Source organism: Rhopilema esculentum, chromosome 11 (assembly GCF_057945365.1).
Source record: "Rhopilema esculentum isolate cy_ngs chromosome 11, ASM5794536v1, whole genome shotgun sequence".
In the NCBI taxonomy this organism is placed as follows: Eukaryota; Metazoa; Cnidaria; class Scyphozoa; order Rhizostomeae; family Rhizostomatidae; genus Rhopilema; species Rhopilema esculentum.
Window position 1 is genome coordinate 13,296,745 of NC_142825.1, and position 20,231 is coordinate 13,316,975.

Sequence of the window (20,231 nt, forward strand, 5' to 3'; positions counted from 1 at the left end):
CCAAGAATTTGAAAAAAGAACTCAGAACTTTGAAACATTCTAGTGCACCTTTAACTGAAATCAAGTATGTCTCTAACCTTCTTCGCAATAAAATGAAAAAACGCATCTCGCCCTCTATATCTTCCAATATAACAAACCACGACCGTTACATTTCCAAGATTTTCTGGAATTACGTCAAACGCACTCTACAATATGAAACTTCAGCTCTTCCAACTTTTTCTGCTACAGGATGTACCGAATACTTTGTCAAAACATTTTCTGCCATCGCCCCTAACAAACATTTCACCATTCCTTCATGGATCCCTACTTTCAATGAACCATCTTATTCATTTGATCTAGAGCCACCTAGTTAAAAAACCATTACTTCTATCATAAGGCGTATGAAAGCTTCTACTTCTCCCTGCTCTCTTGATAAGATGTCCAACGAAGTCCCTATCTTCGTTCTTTTCTTACTGAAATAATTCGTGTTGTCTGGCTTTCAGGTAAGGTACCAACCGAATGGAAAAACGCCTCCACTATCTTGATTCACAAAAAAGACAGCACAGACGATTCATCAAATTTCAGGCCAATCACTTTAGAATCGATGCCCTTAAAAATATTCACTTCTTGCTTACGTGGCTCCCTCTTCACTTTTCTGAAACACAATGGCTTCAACGAGCACCAAATCCAAAAAGGCTTCACCTCCAAAGTATCATGTACATTAGAGCACACATCAATGATGGGCTATTTAATAGATATAGCTCGCATTAAGCAACGATCTTTAGTGGTATCTTTGCTGGATCTCAAAAACGCCTTTGGCGAAGTTCACCACAAGCTGATACCAGCTATTCTTGCTTATCATCATATACCTTCGGAAATTCAATCATTGATCGCAAGCTTATATCTTGATTTTAAGACCTGTATCATAATCGATAAACTCCAAACCTCTGCAATTCCCGTTCGCCGCGGCGTTTTGCAAGGTGACTGCCTCAGCCCCCTTCTTTTCAACCTTTGCTTCAACACGTTCATGCAATACATCAAATCAGATAAATATAAGCAGCTTGGTTTCTTCCCCCACCATAATAATGACCGCATGTTTCAGCCAGTACACTGGTTTCAGTTTGTTGATGATGCTGCTGTTATTACAAGTGGAGAAAAGGAGAACCAACTCTTATTAAACTGCTTTACCAGATGGTGCCAATGGGCAAACTTCATAATCAGGGTTGACAAATATATTACCTTTGGTGTCAAGAAACGCTCTACGCGATCCCGCCAATTTCAACTGAAATTTCTCATCTGCAACCAAATAGTACCTGCTGCCAAAAATGGCGATCTTGGTCGTTTCTTTGATTTCGAAATGAGTAACCAAGATCATATTATCATAAAGCTAAACTTGTTTCTCTTTTCTCTACTCTTATGAAGGATATTGACGACTTACCTCTCCATCCTAAAAACAAACTGCTATTATACCATCGTTATGCTCTGTCTAAAGTTTCATGGCATTTTACTGTTGCAGATCTACCAAAGACCTGGGTTGTCCAAAACCTAGACAATCTTGTTTCCAATTACATTCGCCAGTGGCAATTACATTCTACCTTGAGCGGAATAATCCTCTCAAAAATCAGTTTGGCCTAAATCTACAACTGCCTTCTATCAAATTTACGCAATGCCAAACTGTCTGTCGCAATGCCCTAAAATCTTCTCCTAACATTGACATTCAAACCCTATGGAAAAACATCAGTCATGGCACGAACATACAGTACGACATCTATCGTAATACTAAAGAGGTATTAAAGGCAGTCAAATTAGACAATGAAGAACGTCTCTCCCAAAACTTACCTATTGAACATTCACTGGAAAAGCTGAACGGCACTTGGTCAAGTACACAGAGCAATTTGCCTAGTAGCATTTTTAACTTTACCATCAAGTATCTTAACAACACTCTTCCAACTCGTAAAAACCTCCTGAAATGGAACCTTAGTCAAACATCTGACTGTGAATTCTGTCTTCTTTCAGCAACACTTCTATACGTTGTTGCTGGATGCAGTGGCGTACCCAGGGCTGTAGGAGTAGGGGGTCTGGGGCATAGCCCCTAGAAATTTTTTAGAGCCACGCCCTTCAAACACTCGCAAATGCCAGTTACAAATTACCTTGTAATAGTTAGATTTGTAATTGTAGTTTTAACTGGAATTCAAAATGAAAAGTTTCCATTATCGTGAAACTCCAGACAGCAAGTTGTTTGACAAAACGAAAAGCCTAAACAACAATAACTTTTTGCTAATAGGTCAGATCATATTGTCCTTTTTATTTCTTTTTTCTCAGTTTTGCAATCTCTAAAAAATCGAAAATTGACATGTTACTGATCGTGCATTTTTCGTGCTTCCGGAAACCCGACTTCCTCTCATTTGCCAGAATGTTCCTAAGGCTTAAATGATCAGTGGCTTTACGTTAGTTAGGCAGGTTGCTAAATGGCTATGCAAATTTCCCCGTCTATATAGTAATATCTAAATATTCAATTAGCTCGCAAAAGAAAGTTCCAAACAAAACGACATGAATTTCCCAGTATAGATTAACCTCAGGATGACGATTTCAAATCTGAAGTGTATTTTTGAGAAAGGTCTGAAGATAGCAAGATGCAAGAAAGATGGGATGACAGCAATATAGAATACTTTTTGCTCAATGAGATAAACTGCAAAGAACTTAAACAATTTTATCAATTTCTGATTATGAGCACAGCAAAACCTTGCTCCAACAAATTATGAAGGTTTTTGAGCATTGAGTATTGGGCTAACTTCCTCTGACAGAGGGGCGGTAAAGCGGAAGCCCCCTGCCCCCTCTACGCCCACCACTGGTCCATTGAAACACACCATTTTTTTGTTTCTAAGACTTCGAAAATTTTATTCTTCATTGAAATTATATTTGCTTGAAAAAAGGAATATAATTGGAGCAAACTCATCCTGTTGTCTAAAAATTTTCTTCTAAAGAATATTCTTTTGCGAAACGTGTAGTCACCAGTCACCTAGCAGCCATATTCCTTTGTAAGTTTGTAGGCAGCCAATCAGAGAACAGAATTCCCAATGCGAGGCTAGGAATCAATAATTGAAAATTTGAATCGTTGAGAGTGTTTGTTTGTTTACTATAGTGGCCTTTTAACTTCTTGATCTTGCATAATGTGAAGCAGGAAAAGTTTTTGTTACGAGAAGTAATATTTATGAAGTTATTGTCTAGTTTTGCATGACGAAAATGAGCATGGAAGCTATGTTTGGTGTATGGCGCTCAGTTTCATGTTGCTGTAAGCAAAACTTTTTTCCAACAAGTCAACTCTGCTGATCAAAAATTGAACACCCCACAGTTTCATGCTGGCAGGAGGTGTCAACAGCAACTTTTTTAGTTCTGCAGCAAAAATGGGCTCACCATCTGGCGCATGGGATGAAACAACCCCTACATCTTTGACAAGCGGCTCATCGCTTGATGGATCTTGTTTTGAGGATGGTCAGAGAGGTGAATTTTTGGACTGCGTGAAAAGCCTTTTTGACGTTTTCGATGCTGACAACAAAGGTTATGTTACTGTAAACGAACTTGAAAAACATTTGTCTTGTGAAGATGAAAATGATAACAAGACGTATCAAAAATTCACGTCGCCGAAGTTATTGAGTGTGCTGCAGCAAATATGTCCACCGAACGGATTTATAAGTTTCAGAAGATTTTCCCTCGCTATCCAAATTGCACTTGGAAAGAATCAGTTCGAGAGAACAGGAAGTTTAAGTCGATCACTACGACCGAGATCATTTTTATTTGCAGTTACGGAGTCAAATGAAGAGGAACCAGCGAGTGACAATAATCGTGAGGGGAATAAATCAAGCAGAATCAGCATAACACCTGACGCCAACATTTCAGGTATATTTGCTTTGAAATGGAATACTAAGCCTTCCCGTTTTTGCCAAGCTAAAATTTGTGTTCCAGCACTTGAATGATTGTATACGAATTCCTCTGCCAGTCTAAGGAATGACTCATGTTATTCTCTGTAGTAGAGTTATACCCTCTTTAGTAGTACTGTTATGTTTGTTTACTGAAAAAGGATTGCTTTGCAATGAATTCCCTGCTGTAACTGTAACCTGCTGAAAATTTCGTTCCTTGACAGACTGAACAGAATTGCTCTGGCTTAGATATTTAAATATTTTTTTGAAGATCATACCAGAATTTGTTGCTAGCAAAATGTTTTCCTGGCTGCAGCAAATTTCTGTGAAATGTAGGTATGAGTAAAGCTAATTTTGAAAACAATGTATTCACTGAACAGTTCAAAAAGCATGAAGTTTTCAGTACAGACTAATTACAACTGACAATTTAAAGTCTTAGGTCCATTTTGACATAGTTGTGTAGAATTTTTGATGAAAAATGCTATGTCCCATCAGAACTGAGAGTTGCAACATAATTTGCAATGTAGAGAATCCCAGGAAGTTCTAAGATCTTGATGGTATTGAAATGGTTTGTAATACTGCTGTAATACTGGCCTTTGTCCTCAAAAAGTTTCCTTCATAGTTTTAACAATATCCAAACAGCCAAGTATTGATAAGCTGACTGGCATGAAATGCAGGTGATAAGATTATATAATATTCCCCTGATATTTGCTTAACTTTTGTCTCAAAAATTTCATTTATTATTCAAAAATGTACATTCCATAAATGTCAGAGTGCTGTTTGTTGTTGTTAATTTTGTTTCCATTGAGTCAAGAGAACTGAAAATGCATTTTCTTTTTCAGATAAAGAAGGAAAGTCTCTGGTATGTATTTTAAATGAACCTTTATTTATCATTCCACAAAGTCCTGTTTGATAAAGGTGCTTGGGCGGTTGACACTTTGTTCTGGGTACCCGAAGTAGTGTCCAATTGTCATTAAGCAAAATTTCTATGTTCTACAGTAATGCAATTTCTGTGTACTGAGGACAAAAGGGAAAGCCTTATAGAAGATGAAGCGTTTTGCTAAGACAAATTTCATTTTGGTGCACCAATTTTTATGTCAAACATGTCTAGTAAATATACCTTTAAATGTTTTCAGCACAATGATAAATTGACAATTTCAGTTGAAAGGATAGCAAATTGTAATTCATAATTTTGGCATTAATGTAATAATGACTTGGACTCATTTCATGTTAAATTTGGGTATACCTATCATATTTAAATTATATATAAAAGTAAAATAACACCTATGTTTTAGCTGAGGCTCAAACAACTTCTTGTTTACACTGCTCCTCAAAATTGTTGTAGTTTGAGCACAACTTTGAAATTGCATCTATGAAGGCAAAGTTAATTAATTTCACTCATTCATTTCATTTACTCTGATGAAGCCCTGTATGCCGGGGCAAAATATTAGTATATTCTTTAAAATCAATTTATTTTAAAAATGTAATATTCTCTCACAGGGCAAAGATACTTTATACAATGATACTCTGAATGAGATTTTCTTGCTTCAAAGATGCCTTGCTGAAACAAGCAAAGTAAAAGAGATGTACAGCTCTAGACTGGCAGAGTTAGAGAAACTGAAAATGAGATTCCATGAAGTGAAAATGGTAAGGCTATTATTAACGTTTTGTTAGAGAGATTAGTGATCTGTTTTTGACAGTGATACCAACCAGATTGTTGAGAAATAATCTGTTTATGGCTGCTAGATGAAATTTTACTCAATTTTAACATATTGAAATGATCTTGTTACAAAGCCTGATCATTTATCTGGCAATTGTTTAATATGACCTTCATGGTGTTTCTATCAATTTTGCCTCCCATAGCGTTATATATCCACAGTCACCAAATGTGGACCGTGCACCAGTCTAAAAGAAGGGGGCTGAACTAGAAACATTTGTTAGGACCTGCCCTTTAAAATGCCTGAAAGTGCAACTTTCAAAGGATGCTTCTTTGCATCCTATTTTTGTTAAAAAATTCAGAGATTCAGAGAAGATTTCAATATGAATGTCCACAACATAGTAAATGTGACACAAAATCAGATATAACTAGCATACCAGTTTACCTTTCAAACAAAATCATTAACAATGATCATAAAGGAAATGAAAGTTCAATGTTGCAAGGTTAATGAATTGCGACATTACAACAAAGCCAGGTTTTTGAACATCTGGTAGCCATTAATAAAGATCTCCCTGCAGATGCTGAGCAGTGGGTGACTGTACATTAACATCTCTACATCATACTAAAGTTAATATGGCTGGTCACAAATGTTGTCAAATCTCAAAAATACCTTTTATTATTATTATTGTAAAAAAGAAAGGGGCTTTATAGTTCCAGCTATCCCAATGGCTGTGTTGCCCCTGTCACCTTACCAACAAAATAATCCTAGAATGCCCCCTTTTTATATGCATAGGTCCTGCTTGAGTATCATATTAAAAGCACTTTGTCCTGAGGCATTTTGCTGGCCATTTAAATTCCCATTGGTTAGACTATACAATAGACCTATTGTTACAGAATCAATCAGCTAGGTTTCAGTGTTTTATCCATTTTACACAAGCTGCAAAGCCTATTGTTAAGGTAATGTGTCCATATAAAAGAACTGTGTATACCCAACTTGTCAAGTAATATCAAAATACAACTTGTGTTGGTCAGTATTCTTGCGATGCAAAACTGCTCACATGAAAACCAAACTTCATGGTAGGGTAAATAGACAAAATGACCGTAATGGCTGGGGCAATAAGGAAAAATCACGTTTCTGAAAACTCCCGCAGAGTTGCTTGCTTTAGCTGGACACATTACCTTTAACTTGGGGCAGTTGACCGACTGGACAAAGTGCCTTTCAGAAAACTAATCAAGGCGCAATGCCCACACAGCTTCATGTTTGGTCTTTCTGCACATTGATTCAAGCAGGGGCGGACACTTGATCAAATATTGGGGGGCAAGCCTATTGTTTTGATAAGATGACGTCACATATCCCATTGTTCTAGAACAAAAGTATTGTCCTCTAAAGTATTGAGGGGGCAGTCACCCCCCCCCCCCCTCAAACCCCCCCCCCCCAAGTGTCTGCCACTGGATTCAAGCAAAATGATTAAAATGGCTTCATGAACAAAGAAAATTGCAAACTTCTGGATTTGATAAATTAGTTTCATCAATTATCATCATGAACACACCAACTCAACACTACAGCCTTGTTTTATAATCTATATAAAATAATTTATTAAAGTAGGCTGAACTTCTTTGTGCTTACTTAATTCTTGGTTTAAAGATGATAATTTCATCCTAATATCTAAGGGTGTTTTTTCCGAGACCATTTCTTTTATTTTGTCACTGTATTTATATATGAAATTGTAAAAAATATTCAAATGAAAATCTACAGAGAAACATCCTGAATTGCCACAAAGAATTACCTTTCGATTCAAATGCAAAAATTTTTTAGGCCTCAGGACAGTTCCAATAAGTTATGGCCAAAATTAGTATGTGTGCCATGTCTATTTTGGAGATGTTGCATTGGTGTCTGGTTCAGGACTTTTGTGCTTCGAAAAGAACAAGGGGGCTTAACCACAAATTTTTCTCAAAACACAATATAAATGGTATAACTTGGCTGTGTTTTGGGCATCAACAAGCCCCTCCTTGCCCCTAGCACTACATCCCAGGTTTGGTGGTATCGGGATTTTCCTCCAGGTCATTTGATCAGGTTGAGGGTGCATTGGATATCTGTGCTGTCTTCTTTGAAGCAAAAGTCTTGTTGAAAAGGACTGCCAGAAAATTTTTCATTTCAAAATTTACCAAAGTTTTGATCAATGGAACAGTGGGCTGAAATACGGTGTGTGTGTCTTCAAAATTCCCAAAGCGGATAAATGGGTGTTTGTTTCCGACCTCAAGAGCAACTATGTCCACCATTAACAACCAGTGTCAGAAATCATCTTCAAAGATTATGATTTGTACCATTATCAACCACTGTCTGAAATCATCTTCAGCCAAGTGACAATAATTGACCATCATAATCATCATCGCCAATCATAATCAACCATTTTTATCAAGTATATCAACTTATAGCATATTCAAACATATTCGATGTAGGCAAGGTTTAATAGAACCAAGTAATCAAGAACTTCAAAGACATCAAGATTATTAGGCAGAATTTATGATGAATGATTGGAGGTTGAACACAAGGTTGATTCCAGATAAATTTGAAATAAGCTGAAAATCTATTTCAATGTAGAAAGGTGAAACCGCTTGAAAATGATTTCAAAGAAATTTGGGAGATCTCGAAGAAAAGTTTCTTTCCTCATCAATTGTCAATCTTTTAATTTCTTTCCATATATTTTATGAAGCACAGGAAATTTCCCCTATAATCTTTTGATAAGCAAAAACGAACAGAGCGAAAAAACCATCCATTACCCAAACAGGTGACTGGCCTTCTCTTTTTTGAATACCTCCATTTTTCTAATGATTTTCCTTTGCAGAGCAAGAATTTCAAGAATGTACATAAGATCATCAATGTTAACTATCTGTATTGTTCCATAAAACCGTGCGTTTAATTTTGATTTTTCCTTTTTCTATAATGTCTAGTATGCATTTTTTCTAGGGCTCCAAAATGAAATATGATGATTATTCCGCCTTTGACTATTCTCATATTGGACTGCACATAGATAGAGTTTATAAAATGAATCAAAAGCTTCAGAAGTCCCAGTTTACAAGTCAAACCAGTGAGGTAGGTTCGTGTAAGATATAATGGGAACACAAGTAATGGTAATATGCTCTTTTAAAGGATGGTATGCTCAGTTATTTTCTTAAAAAGAAAAGAAACAATTAATGAAAAGCTTGAGAAATTATAGAGCACAGCAAAATTTTAGACCATAATTGTTTTTATATATTATGCAGGCTCTACCTACAAAGGACCGATGTGTTGCTAGAATGAACTTTCTTGATGCTTTAAAGACAGTGTTTGTTAAAAAAAACGTTGGATAGAGGCTGAAAACTTTTTCATTTATTGTAAACTTTTTGTCAACCTGTCGCTTATCATAAAGGCCGATGCATAACTTGGAGCCAAACTTTGATGGCATACTTGCCATATGGACATCACTCACTTTGATGGCATAACTTGCATGCATATGGACATCACTCACTTTGATGGCATAAATTGCATTTGTCGTTTACATATAACTAGTATCTATCAACTGTATTTTCTGTATTTTGAAAAGGATTAAATTGATGAATTTGGTATTGAAGTAGAATTGAAGTAGAAATTGTTCATACACAATTGCCGATCATGCGAAACTGGAAGTCTGTGTCAGGCGTGGATCTAGGCCGGTTGCACTGGTTTAAAAAAAACCGGTCAAATTCTATAAGCTATGTTTCTCTTCAAATTTTAAATTTTGATCAAAATTTCAATTGCAACAATTGCTAAATTTCTCCCTGACTGACTACAGTCGTTCTGCTTACATACTGAATTGAACCCCCACAAGATTGCGACAGAGTTCCCAGCTTTAAGGAAGCCACTCGATCTTTTATCCTAAAGTATCCGAGGAATTCAAGATCGAGGAAATCAGTAGCCACTCGAAGTGACAGTTTGGAGTATGCTCTCTAGGCGCCAAATGGAAACCGGTGGCTATTGTTTTCTGAAAACCTGTGAAAACTCGTGCCCATATGTTTCCCTTATGCGAAAAAACCGGTGGCTAAAAAGCATATTCGATATCGTTATCCATACCTCAAAAGTGTGGACGCTTCAAAACAAAACGTTACAAAATGAAAAACGGATGCAAATAATAATCTGAGGTTTTGTATTGAGGGACTAGACTCGGAAAACATCATGAAAATTAGAATCGAAGTTGCAAGAAGAGGGTCAAAGACCATGCTGAAACGGAGTAAAATTGTGACATTTTAGATAAAGTGTGGGCAAATTAATCACATTTTACTAACCTCGTAAGCAACTTTTAGCAATGTTTATGGACCAATAACACACCGGGCTGTAACGGGGTAAAGCACCCCGAAACCAGTCAAAATTTTGGCTAGATCCGCGCCTGCTGTGCTCTGTGATACAGGCTAGCACAACGCCTCAAATTTAAAGATTGCCAGACTGTGCAAATGCCACAACTGCTAATGTGGTGCAAGCATCCCTTTAAAATGCAGCACCATCTTACTTTCTACCTACTTCCACTTGCTCTATTCTTTCTTTGACAATAATGCACAGCAAAATTATATACTACTTCGCTGTTTTTCACTTTAAAAATACCACCGTGCTTGTTTTTGTTTAGGGAATCGACGATATTTCGTCTCACATACAACAGCTACAAATCAAAAAGTCTTCACTGGTGAAAGACCTCTTTGGAATAAGGGCAAGGATTTTGAATGAGCCGCTGGAAGAGAGCATTCCGTTTTAATGACACGTTGATGACACGCCGAACTCTTATCTTGGCTGGAAAAAACCATCGGTGTCTTTAGACAGAGAATGATACCTTTTTGATGTCGTTTTAGACAAATGGCACAGTTCACTGCAGTTGTCTTGTAAGTTTTAAGACAAGCTTTTCTTCAGCGCTTGTGGTTTGATAAAAATCTTTTTGGGATCAATTTATATTGCCAATCGAAAGAATCAAGTAATACTACTGAAATCATGCAGTCCATGGACAACCATTAGCAATTGTGAATATCCAAAATTAGTCTCAGAATTGATGCCAATTTAGGTATCTGCTGTGCTACGAAAAAAGCATCGGCCATTTACAAATGAAATTCCCATACCCATAGTCGCATATTGTATTCGAGTGTGCATAACTGATTTCAGAAAACAATGTCTCACTTTGATTTTCTTATCACTTATCATCCAAGTTGTATATATTTGATCAAAGGCATTCGAAATTCCAATTCAAGCAAACGCATTGAGATATAAAGATAGAGCATTGTTTTTCTTAATCTAAGGATTTGACGTCAAGTGCATATGTTAAATATATGAACAAGAAAGATAATTATTGTTCTAGCAAGAGTGAAACTTGCGTAAAGCTTTTATACGGTAAAGCCTTGATTGGCTACTGTCCGTTGAAAGGTTGTGTCATGGCCTCGAGGTTTCCTCTGCTTTCTCATAGAAAAGACTCCTTCTTTTCTATTTCTTTCTTTTTGGAGGTTCCTTGTTAGTAGAAGGGCTATTTCGGGCGGTAAAAAAGGCGTGGCTTTAAAAAGTTTTGTATATTGGTAACAGATTTTCTCACTACCAAAAGAATAGATTTTAGATCACTTAAATTTTGCAGTACCTTTGAGAACGTTTTATCCAAGTCGACATGTAAACATTATGAGCAATTTAAGAATATCTCAAATCAGGGCTCCACCCCATCCCCCTTTTTCATAGAAAACCCTAGGCACAGATCTGCCTATAAATGATAAGAGTAGTAGATTGCGATGCGAATCCTCGTGTCTCATACCATTTCATTTGATCAGATACCGTCCATACAAACTCTGAACATGCATCATCTCATTTTGCTTTGAAATGTAAATAAGGTTCACGTGTGAATATGTCGAAGTAGTTATTAATATTTATGACAAAGAAGTAATATATGAAATAGTTATTCTGAGACGTAAGTTTATGATTAGACGATTAAATGTTAGTTGAACATTGAAGATATGTTTTATGGCAAAATTACAAATTTTGTTTTTATCTCCCAAACCCTTTCTGCCTCTACTGAAAGTTTTATTTTGCTGCCAAAATAAAATTTTCCAAATTGTTATTTTGTGAAACAAGGGATAATATTTCAGTTAAAAAACTGGATAATACTTCTATTTCACGAACTGCGTTTTTACCTTTCTGTGACAAATCAAATAAAGGCAATGGTTTGTGTTTATATGTCTTTTGTAATTGTAGCAATACTTATTCAAAGTTTACATAGTTAATACAATCTAAAATCTTGCAGCGTTATGCATATGAGAAAGATGTATGGTTTCTTCATGTCAAATTTTTTCGTGCTTACAAATGAACAACAAACACTTTAAAAAATATGAAGTATTAATTCATGTTAATTTTGACCTGGTTTCCCCCAGTTTTTGGCCATATCTCCTTTATTTTCTTAGGAAAATGTCTAAAATCTCGATTTTGAAATTTCAGAATGACAGGTGCTACGTAAACAAGCATTCGATCAAACATAATAAATCAAACAACACATTTTACCACTTTCGAGGTGTAGGGTTTAATTTTATTTCTACTTTCTTATGTTGAACCTCGTGCCCCAACTGGGTGGCATGAATGAATATATATTTAATAATGATGATGACGACAAAGTCAGAGCCGAAGGCAATGACCTCATGCAAATAGCATACGAGATTTAAACGAAACCAAAATGGTATATCGAAATTTCCAGTCAAATTAAAAGGATTTCAACCAAAGGTGTACGAGATTTTCATAAAGTGTTTTGTCCCTCTGTCAGATCAAGCACATACATAGATGAGGCCAATACATAAGGAGAAGGCGGGGCATCAAGGGAAACTAGATCGCGCTTATAATTTAACAGAAGATAAAAAGGAATGTAGGAGATTGAGTTTTTAAGTCTAGTTTAGAATTTTTCACTTTATAATCCAAAAGAAGATCATTAAATACTTCTTAAAGTGGAAAATCAACGTGTTAAATATTGGGGAAATATGATAGATTTGGAGCTTACTACAGTAAAAACCCGCATATAGAAACTCATTTTTCAGATCAGGCTGACGAGTTTCTGTTAAAAGGAATTAATTTTGAAAAACAGGCTGATGAGTTTCTCATAAAAATGAGTTTCTTATAAGATGATGAAAATAGCTGGACCAACTGAAGGGAAAACTCCATGACTAATAATAAATACTGTATCAAATTGTATTCTAATTTCTTTCTAGAGGCTTTTATTCTGGAATTAGTACTGATAAGAAACTGGAAAAAATCAAGCTTACCAGTTTCTTATAGTTTAGTACATTTCTTTAGAAAGTCAGCCTGCAGTTTCTTATAAGTGAGTTTCTTATATACGGATTTTTACTGTAACGGCGAATGGGTTACTATTATTTTTGTTATATCGTTAGTTATGGAGAGAACAAATAAAAATAATTTGATGGGTTAAGAGCCTTTATTATGGGACCTTGTCTCAGCCAATTTGAATATGTAGTGGCAATACCCTGATCACAGCCCTGATGCTCTTTCTGGTGATGTGATCAAAATGCAAAATTCTAAGAACATACTATTGTGACGTCATTACTCAAGAACTCTATTTAGGCAGAATGATAGATGCGAAATTCCTAAAGATCTGATTTTATATCATCCTACAGCCCATCAAGAACGTCATAAATAAATGTATATTCAAGGGAAATTTCCAACTTTCTTGAAAAAGGCTATAGTTTCACCTCTCTGTAAGAAAAAAGATTCTTTCAATAAGGAAAATTATAGACCAATAAGTCTACTCACAACACTTTCTAAGGTATTTGAAAAAGCAATAGAGCTCCAACTTTCTCCGTTTCTTGAAGAAAAATTTTCGAAATTTATATGCGCATATGAAAACACTTTTCTTCCCAGCACGCTCTTGGTAGACTTATTGAAGACTGGAAAGCAGAACTGGAAAGGAACAAACATATTGGTGCTGTCCTTTTGGATTTATCAAAAGCCTTTGACTGTCTACCAAAAAATCTACTATTAGCAAAACTACATGCCTATGGTGTAGATAGAAATTCTCATTTACTCATACAAAACTATCGTTCTAATAGAAAGAGAAGAGTCAAAATGAAAGATCATTACAGCTCATGGAGTAAACGTGGACAAGGATTGCCACAGGGTTCAATACTTGCACCTCTACTTTTCAATATATTCCTAGGCGAAAATTTTTACAGCCTTGGTGAAGGGTCTTTATGTAATTTTGCTGATGACAACACGATATCTGTCACTGCAACAATTACTGATGAACTATTGCAACTTGTAAAAATTAACACTGAAAAATGTCTTGATGAATGATGATGCTGATGCCAATGGGGGATATGGGAGGGCGCATCGCCCCCCTATAAAGCTGTTTGTCAGGAAATTTGAATGCTGGTCGGAAAATTTTAGGATCCACAGTCAGAAGTTACACCCCCAACGACTGTCTGATGATATTTTTCTTAGCTTTCCATATTTTATTGTTAGCAATTTTACTTTTAATCGATTATTTTATATTGCATTGACTGAAAATAGCCAAAGTTGGTCCTTGCAGAATAATTTAGTGGTCCTTTGCCTTGACTAGTCACTTCACCAAGAAGGCAACTACACCTTGAAGAAATCTATCTGCATCTGTAATATAGCAAATTGGGTTGGGCTACAAGACTTATACCTAGCAAATGGGAAATGACAAATGAGCACGTGTAGTATTAAATTTGCCATTGAAGTAGATTTGTCGTCGGAAATATTATAATCTCCGCCCCCCTATATATCACTGCTGGTATCCGCCCTGGTTTAAATCAGATGAAATGATTGCAAATTACAAAGAATTTGCCATTAAAATAGAGGAAAACATTACTTTGCTTGGTGTTCACATCGTTGAAAATTTAAAGTTTGATGCTCATATCGATAAGATCTGTATAAAACAGCTAGTTCAATTCGAAAACAACAGTTCAATTCTTTAAAAAAATTAGCAAGATTTATTGGCGACAGAAAAAAAGATAATTATGAATTCATTTATATTATGTCACTTCAATTATTGTCCACTGATATGGATTCTATGTTGTAAATGAAGTCAGGATAAGCTAGAGAAAATTAGCAAGATGACATTACGACTAGCCTTTATCGGACTATTCATCTTCTTACAAAGATTTACTTGCTAACTAAAAAGAAACTATCATACATATCCAATCAGTTAGAATTTTAGCGCTTGAATTTTATAAGACTTAATCCTGTTTTCATGAAAGACTATTTTTTACCCAAACAATAGGTCATAACCTTCGACTCAAAAACCCTCTTGACATTCCAAAAGCCAGAACCACCAATAATGGTATCAGATCATTAAGTTTTCAAAGGCCTAAAATCTTGCATTCACTCCCAGAATCATTAAAGACAGTATAAAATACAAGACAATCCAAGAATTTGATCAAAACTTAGTTCCTTAAAAACAAGTTTGAGTGCTCGTTTTGCAGTAAGTAATCTGTCTTATGCAATCCTTGAAACTGCTTTATGTTAGTCTTAGTTAGTGTGTTTTCACTATTGTAAAAACTAAAACATTAAACAATCTATACAATACAATTTCCTTTATTTTTGAGACGTCCCATCCTCCTTTCGAATGTAAGATATTTTCCTCGCCAGGTAGAGACACAAGTAAAGAGACCTTCTTAATATGCTTTTCCCAATCATCCTCATTTACATCTCCACAAAACTACAAGCTTACTTAAATATTGTTTTATAAACAAAAGATTATTAAGAGCTAAAAGTGCATTTATATAGACGAAGTCATATCATTGTAAAGGACACTGTCCCTGCTACAGAAAAAATCTTCCTGGCACCAATCTATTTTAATCGTGGCCCCTGCAAGCTTTGATTTTCTGCCCCCAGTAAGTCTAAGGTTCCTGCTTAAGCCTGAACCTCATCCCCTGCAAGTCCAAGAAATATTTTGTTGATAATTATGTTTACTTGCTATCATTCATGAGGATAAAAGCTCACTGGGTTTTGTACACAGAAGCAAATACAATAGTAGCACTTTCAGCCTCATTGCAATAATAGCCAAAACAAAAAAATGTTGTAGAAAATGCCATTTGAAACATGCTTACTATTTAAATACAAATTCATGCAAACTATTTACAATATCATTTTCAATGAAAATATGAAAATATTTTCAATGCAATGAAAATATGTACAATCCTTAAAAATTGACATTTTCCGATGTTTAGGTTAAAAGTAAAAAAATGAAATAAAAATAATAATCATTATAATAATTTTGTATTTTCCTATTCTGTTTGCCTCAAAACCAGAAATTTGATAACAACAAACCTGCTGCATTTCTATCTTCTATTTACTTTCTTTTACAAAACCAGTTAAAATTATGCACTGGCCTAAGAAAATGATATAATATATTATCTTAGGCCAGTGCATAATTTTAGTGTACTTTATAATAGCTTAGGGCAAAACTTTTAAACATGTTTAGCTTTCAAAAAATTTTTATTATATTCTGACCATCCATCATTAAAGTTTTCTCAAAACAAGGGCAGGACAATTATTTTCTAATTTTTATTTCGATTTTGCCAGGACAGCCTTAATATGCTCTTGCTGTTTATCATAAGAGAGTTTCTCTATCTTCTGTCCTGCCTGGAAGTGCAATGTCTACATTTGAGCTGTGCATATCAGCTGGAAACTGTATCTTCCCTTTCTTTTTCCATTTTTTCCTTGTGCGACACAGTACTGCTATCAAAATTACCAACACCACTAGGATTGAACAAAAACAAAACAATTATAATTGATAATCAAAATATTTCAATGCAAGAGGAGAGGGAGAAAAATGAAAAACCTTTGAGGACAACTATTTTGCTGGTATGGAGTGTGAGATCAATTTTCACAAAATATTGAGTTTGAATCTAGCCATAGCATGATAAAAACAAATTGATAAAATTCCCAGAAATAGAGATCAATATTTTTTTACCATGAAACCATGAAACAATTCCCATAATTATTAAAATCAACATGGACTGCACACTAAATTTATATTTAAAGACAACTCACCTAAAAGAACAAATGATATTATTTCAAATGCATAGGTGGTATTCCTCCAGCGATGAAGCTCCTTTTCCAATTGACTACAAGCATTACTGTCCATATCTGCAGCTATGGGGAGAAAATTTTCAAATACAAAAGATGTCTCGTGTATGATAATGGTTAGGATATTCAATGTAAACCCTTTGACAAATGCAGGTCAGGGCAGTCATGAATACGGCCACTCCCCAAATAAGCCCACACCCAACAATTTTTTTGTGATATAATTCCCCATCCAGTAGCATAGCAAGGTGGCAGCTTCCCCCAATGCTCAGAAAATTGGTGTCTGAGAAAAATGCAAATCTGCAAAAAAATTAGTACCTCAGGGGAGGGGTGGGGGTACTTATTAGAGATTCCCAATGAAATAGAAACTAAAATGCTAATGTGCTTGAATCCATAAAAAACTGGATTCTGAAATGCTTGTCGAGGATTTTGCAGAATTTGTTCCTCAGAGAACAGATTTAGTTTGGAACTTTTTGAATACTGTTTATTATTTATAAATATTTGTTTACAACTTTGGAAAATCAGTTTTCACATGTAGAGCTTCTTTGTCTTACACAGTCTAGAATATAAATGTTAGAGGAATTTTCAAGGAAATAGAAAGATAGTTGTAGAGTAGGATCAGCCAATAAAAGTTACATATATGACTATAGCTACATATAAGACAATATAAAGCAATAGTCATATATGATTATTATTGTGTTTGATTAGCCAACCATTGCTACCTAAACAAATTCATGGCTTTATAAACTCATTTAAAAAATAGGGCGTTTTTCCAAATTCTTCAAGGGTGTAATCAGCTAAAATTTTCCCAGGGGGTAGACCCTCAACCCCCAGATACTGAAATCCTCTTTGCAGGCCTGTTGAGAGCTTGCTTGGGCCAAAGAGTGATACAAAAAACTGGGCAACACTAAGAAAATTTTAAGCTCCCATGCCCTTTGAACTCCCAGAGAACTAGGGAAATAATTGAACAGCTTTTCAGGATTCTTAAAAAGATTGTGCACAATCATTGTATTCATGAATCAAGGACTTTTGGACATCATTTTTCGCTGTGATAAAATTAATAGTGTTGATTCCATATTATATTATAAGTAGCCTAAAGAAGTAGCTTTTTCTGTTGTATTTAGAACTTGGATTAACCTGATAGAAACATGGTGTAAGATAATTACAGACGCTATCAAAGCATGGGCCCCAGACCTTTTGACCTCTCAATGCTCCTGCCTCTTTACTCCTACAGTCTGCTAACCCTGGCTATGTCAGCCTGTATCCTCAAATAAGCTCACATGGGAGATTACCTGGTTTTAAAAAAAACTTAATATAATTGTTTTATTACTCATCAAGGTTATTACCCAACACTTTAATGAATTAAACAAAATAAAACTGTTTTTCCTATTTTCAAATTCATGGCCAATTTCATATCAAAATTAATATATTTGTCCCAGATTGGAATTTTTGCCCGTGCACATCAAATGTCAGCCGCGATTGCAGCCGCGCAATTTCTATTAAAATGATTCATCCAGCTGGACGGGATTCTTCTTTAACTGTAACACGTATTATGTATGTACTTAATAATTGATGCTTTTGATGAAATTTGAATTTGAAGACCATCAGAGTTGCAGATCGTCTAGGTCATCATCACCCTTTGCTTGTGTACACACAAGGCTGGTTTTTGTATACATGTATGCCAAATAACAGCAAACATGTGAAGGATATCTTTATCATTTCTGGGAGTAAAATACACATGGAACAGGATGATTTAATTTATTACCATGCACAAAGTTTTCAAAGTTTGAGCAGAATTGGTTTACGAAAACAGTTCTAATGTGTCATTTTTAGGAATTATGAAAAATGTTTATCTTTGCTACATTGTTTTTATCACCACTAATGATGTTACTAATGTTTTTCTCTGAAATTTATACCAAAAAGTTACATACTGTGTTATTATGGTAATTAGTCTCAGCCGCACAAAGATTTTATCTGTGTTATTTGCAAATGCACAATTTTCATGGACATGCAACAGATCCCCTGTGCATCTTTCAAAGATTCCAATCTGGCATTTGTCCATAATTTTCATTAGCTTTTTCAACAAGAATTGTTGCCATTACCCCAATATATCTTTATTTCTATGCATATTGACCAGCCTCAAATAGAAAAAGAAGATTTTCTCTGGAAAATTTCTTGGCTTCTTCTAGATAGGTTTCTTAAAAAGCAGGGGATACGTTTACTCTAGATCCAAAGGTCAATTTTGAGAGGGTGACGGGCGAGACATGACAGACTGAACTGAAGGAATGTGGGGAATTACCTGTGCTCAAAATAATCCATCACGTCATCGTCGAGTTAAATGGCCTGATAGCAATATCTCTATTCTGTGGTATATATCACCTAAGCCACATCAGAACGGATTCTACAAACCCCTAACATAAAAATATAAAGTCTTTATTAAAGAGTAAATGTACACTTAGGGTAGGCCTACAACTTAATAATAATCTTACCTGGGTAGCCTGGATTTTTCCCATCGTGATGACGATTTTTATTAGGAGGAGGCGGAGTACTCCTGGTGAAAGAATCTATGCAGCATTTCCTTGCACAGAAAGATCTTTCAGGCTCCAAAAGAGTGTCACAGTTCGAGAAGCCGTCATCGTCATAGCAAGTGTCATTCTGTATCGGCGGGAAGATTCTTTCAAATCCCTGAATGATTTTGTCTTCAATGTTCAAGTTGATGCATTTGATCTTGAGATTATCTGCCTCAGCATTGTTTTCTTGGGGCTTACAGCATACATCTTGGCAAAATGAAAGGTCTTCTCCGAAAAGTCCTTGACAGTTGGACTGTCCATCTTCCATGCAGAGCTCATCCATTATCGGAGGCGTTATTCTTTCAAAGCCTCGTAGCGATTTCCCATTCATCTCAAGCATCTTGCACCGTATCCCCAGACCATTATTTTGGCTTATCAGGGGCAAACTTTTGACACCTTTAATAAAAATTATGACGGATACAAAGCACGAAAAAATTAACACGTACTCCATCATTGGTATTCTAAGCATATCTGCCGGAATTTTCATTCTAAGACCCTTATATTTTTATCTACTATGCTGAGGGGCTTCCCCTTACCGAATCATATGATTTCATTCATATGGATGACGTCATAGTCGGCAGTCCCGTTAGTCGGATGACGTTAACAACTATTCCTCGGGAACGAATAAGCTGGTAAAATGGCTGGTAAGGCTGGGAGGCTGGTAAAAAGGAGCTCAATTTTAAAAGTCTGCAAAAGAAAATATAATTTATACCTGCACTGATTCAACTTTCTTCCAATCATATTCATTCATAGAGTCCGACAGCAAAGTACACTCTCTTTTTTATAAGAACAATTTTATAAGAACACAAGCCTCAAAACTGGTCAAAAGTTAAGAACAAATTAAGAACAAGCTGAGGCTGAGCTTCTGCAAAATGCAATTTTGAACAACGCTTTTTCACAAAATCGAGGATTTTTAGCAATGTGTGGATGCTTTTTCGGTGAACATTCAAATTTTTCAGCAAATTAAGGCTGTTTCACTCACTTTGTTGGCAAATGAGGCTTGCACACCTCTTTAGAGCGAAAAA

General features: G+C 35.6%; 2 protein-coding genes across 2 annotated transcripts; one reads left to right on the plus strand and one right to left on the minus strand.

The window, feature by feature from the left end:
- Positions 1 to 3,074: 3,074 nt before the first annotated feature.
- On the plus strand, positions 3,075 to 11,567 carry LOC135693405 (uncharacterized). Its single transcript, XM_065211882.2, has 5 exons — positions 3,075 to 3,876; positions 4,739 to 4,758; positions 5,397 to 5,543; positions 8,522 to 8,647; positions 10,191 to 11,567. Exons 1-5 carry the CDS (start codon positions 3,336 to 3,338, stop codon positions 10,314 to 10,316), a joined length of 960 nt encoding a protein of 319 aa, XP_065067954.2. The 5' UTR covers positions 3,075 to 3,335; the 3' UTR covers positions 10,317 to 11,567.
- A 4,459-nt stretch (positions 11,568 to 16,026) lies between these two features.
- LOC135693406 (uncharacterized) lies at positions 16,027 to 19,694 on the minus strand. Its single transcript, XM_065211883.2, has 3 exons — positions 19,126 to 19,694; positions 16,604 to 16,705; positions 16,027 to 16,309 (listed from the first exon to the last, which is right to left on the minus strand). The coding sequence occupies exons 1-3, from the start codon at positions 19,691 to 19,693 to the stop codon at positions 16,161 to 16,163; spliced, it is 819 nt and encodes a 272-aa protein (XP_065067955.2). The 5' UTR covers position 19,694; the 3' UTR covers positions 16,027 to 16,160.
- Positions 19,695 to 20,231: the final 537 nt, after the last annotated feature.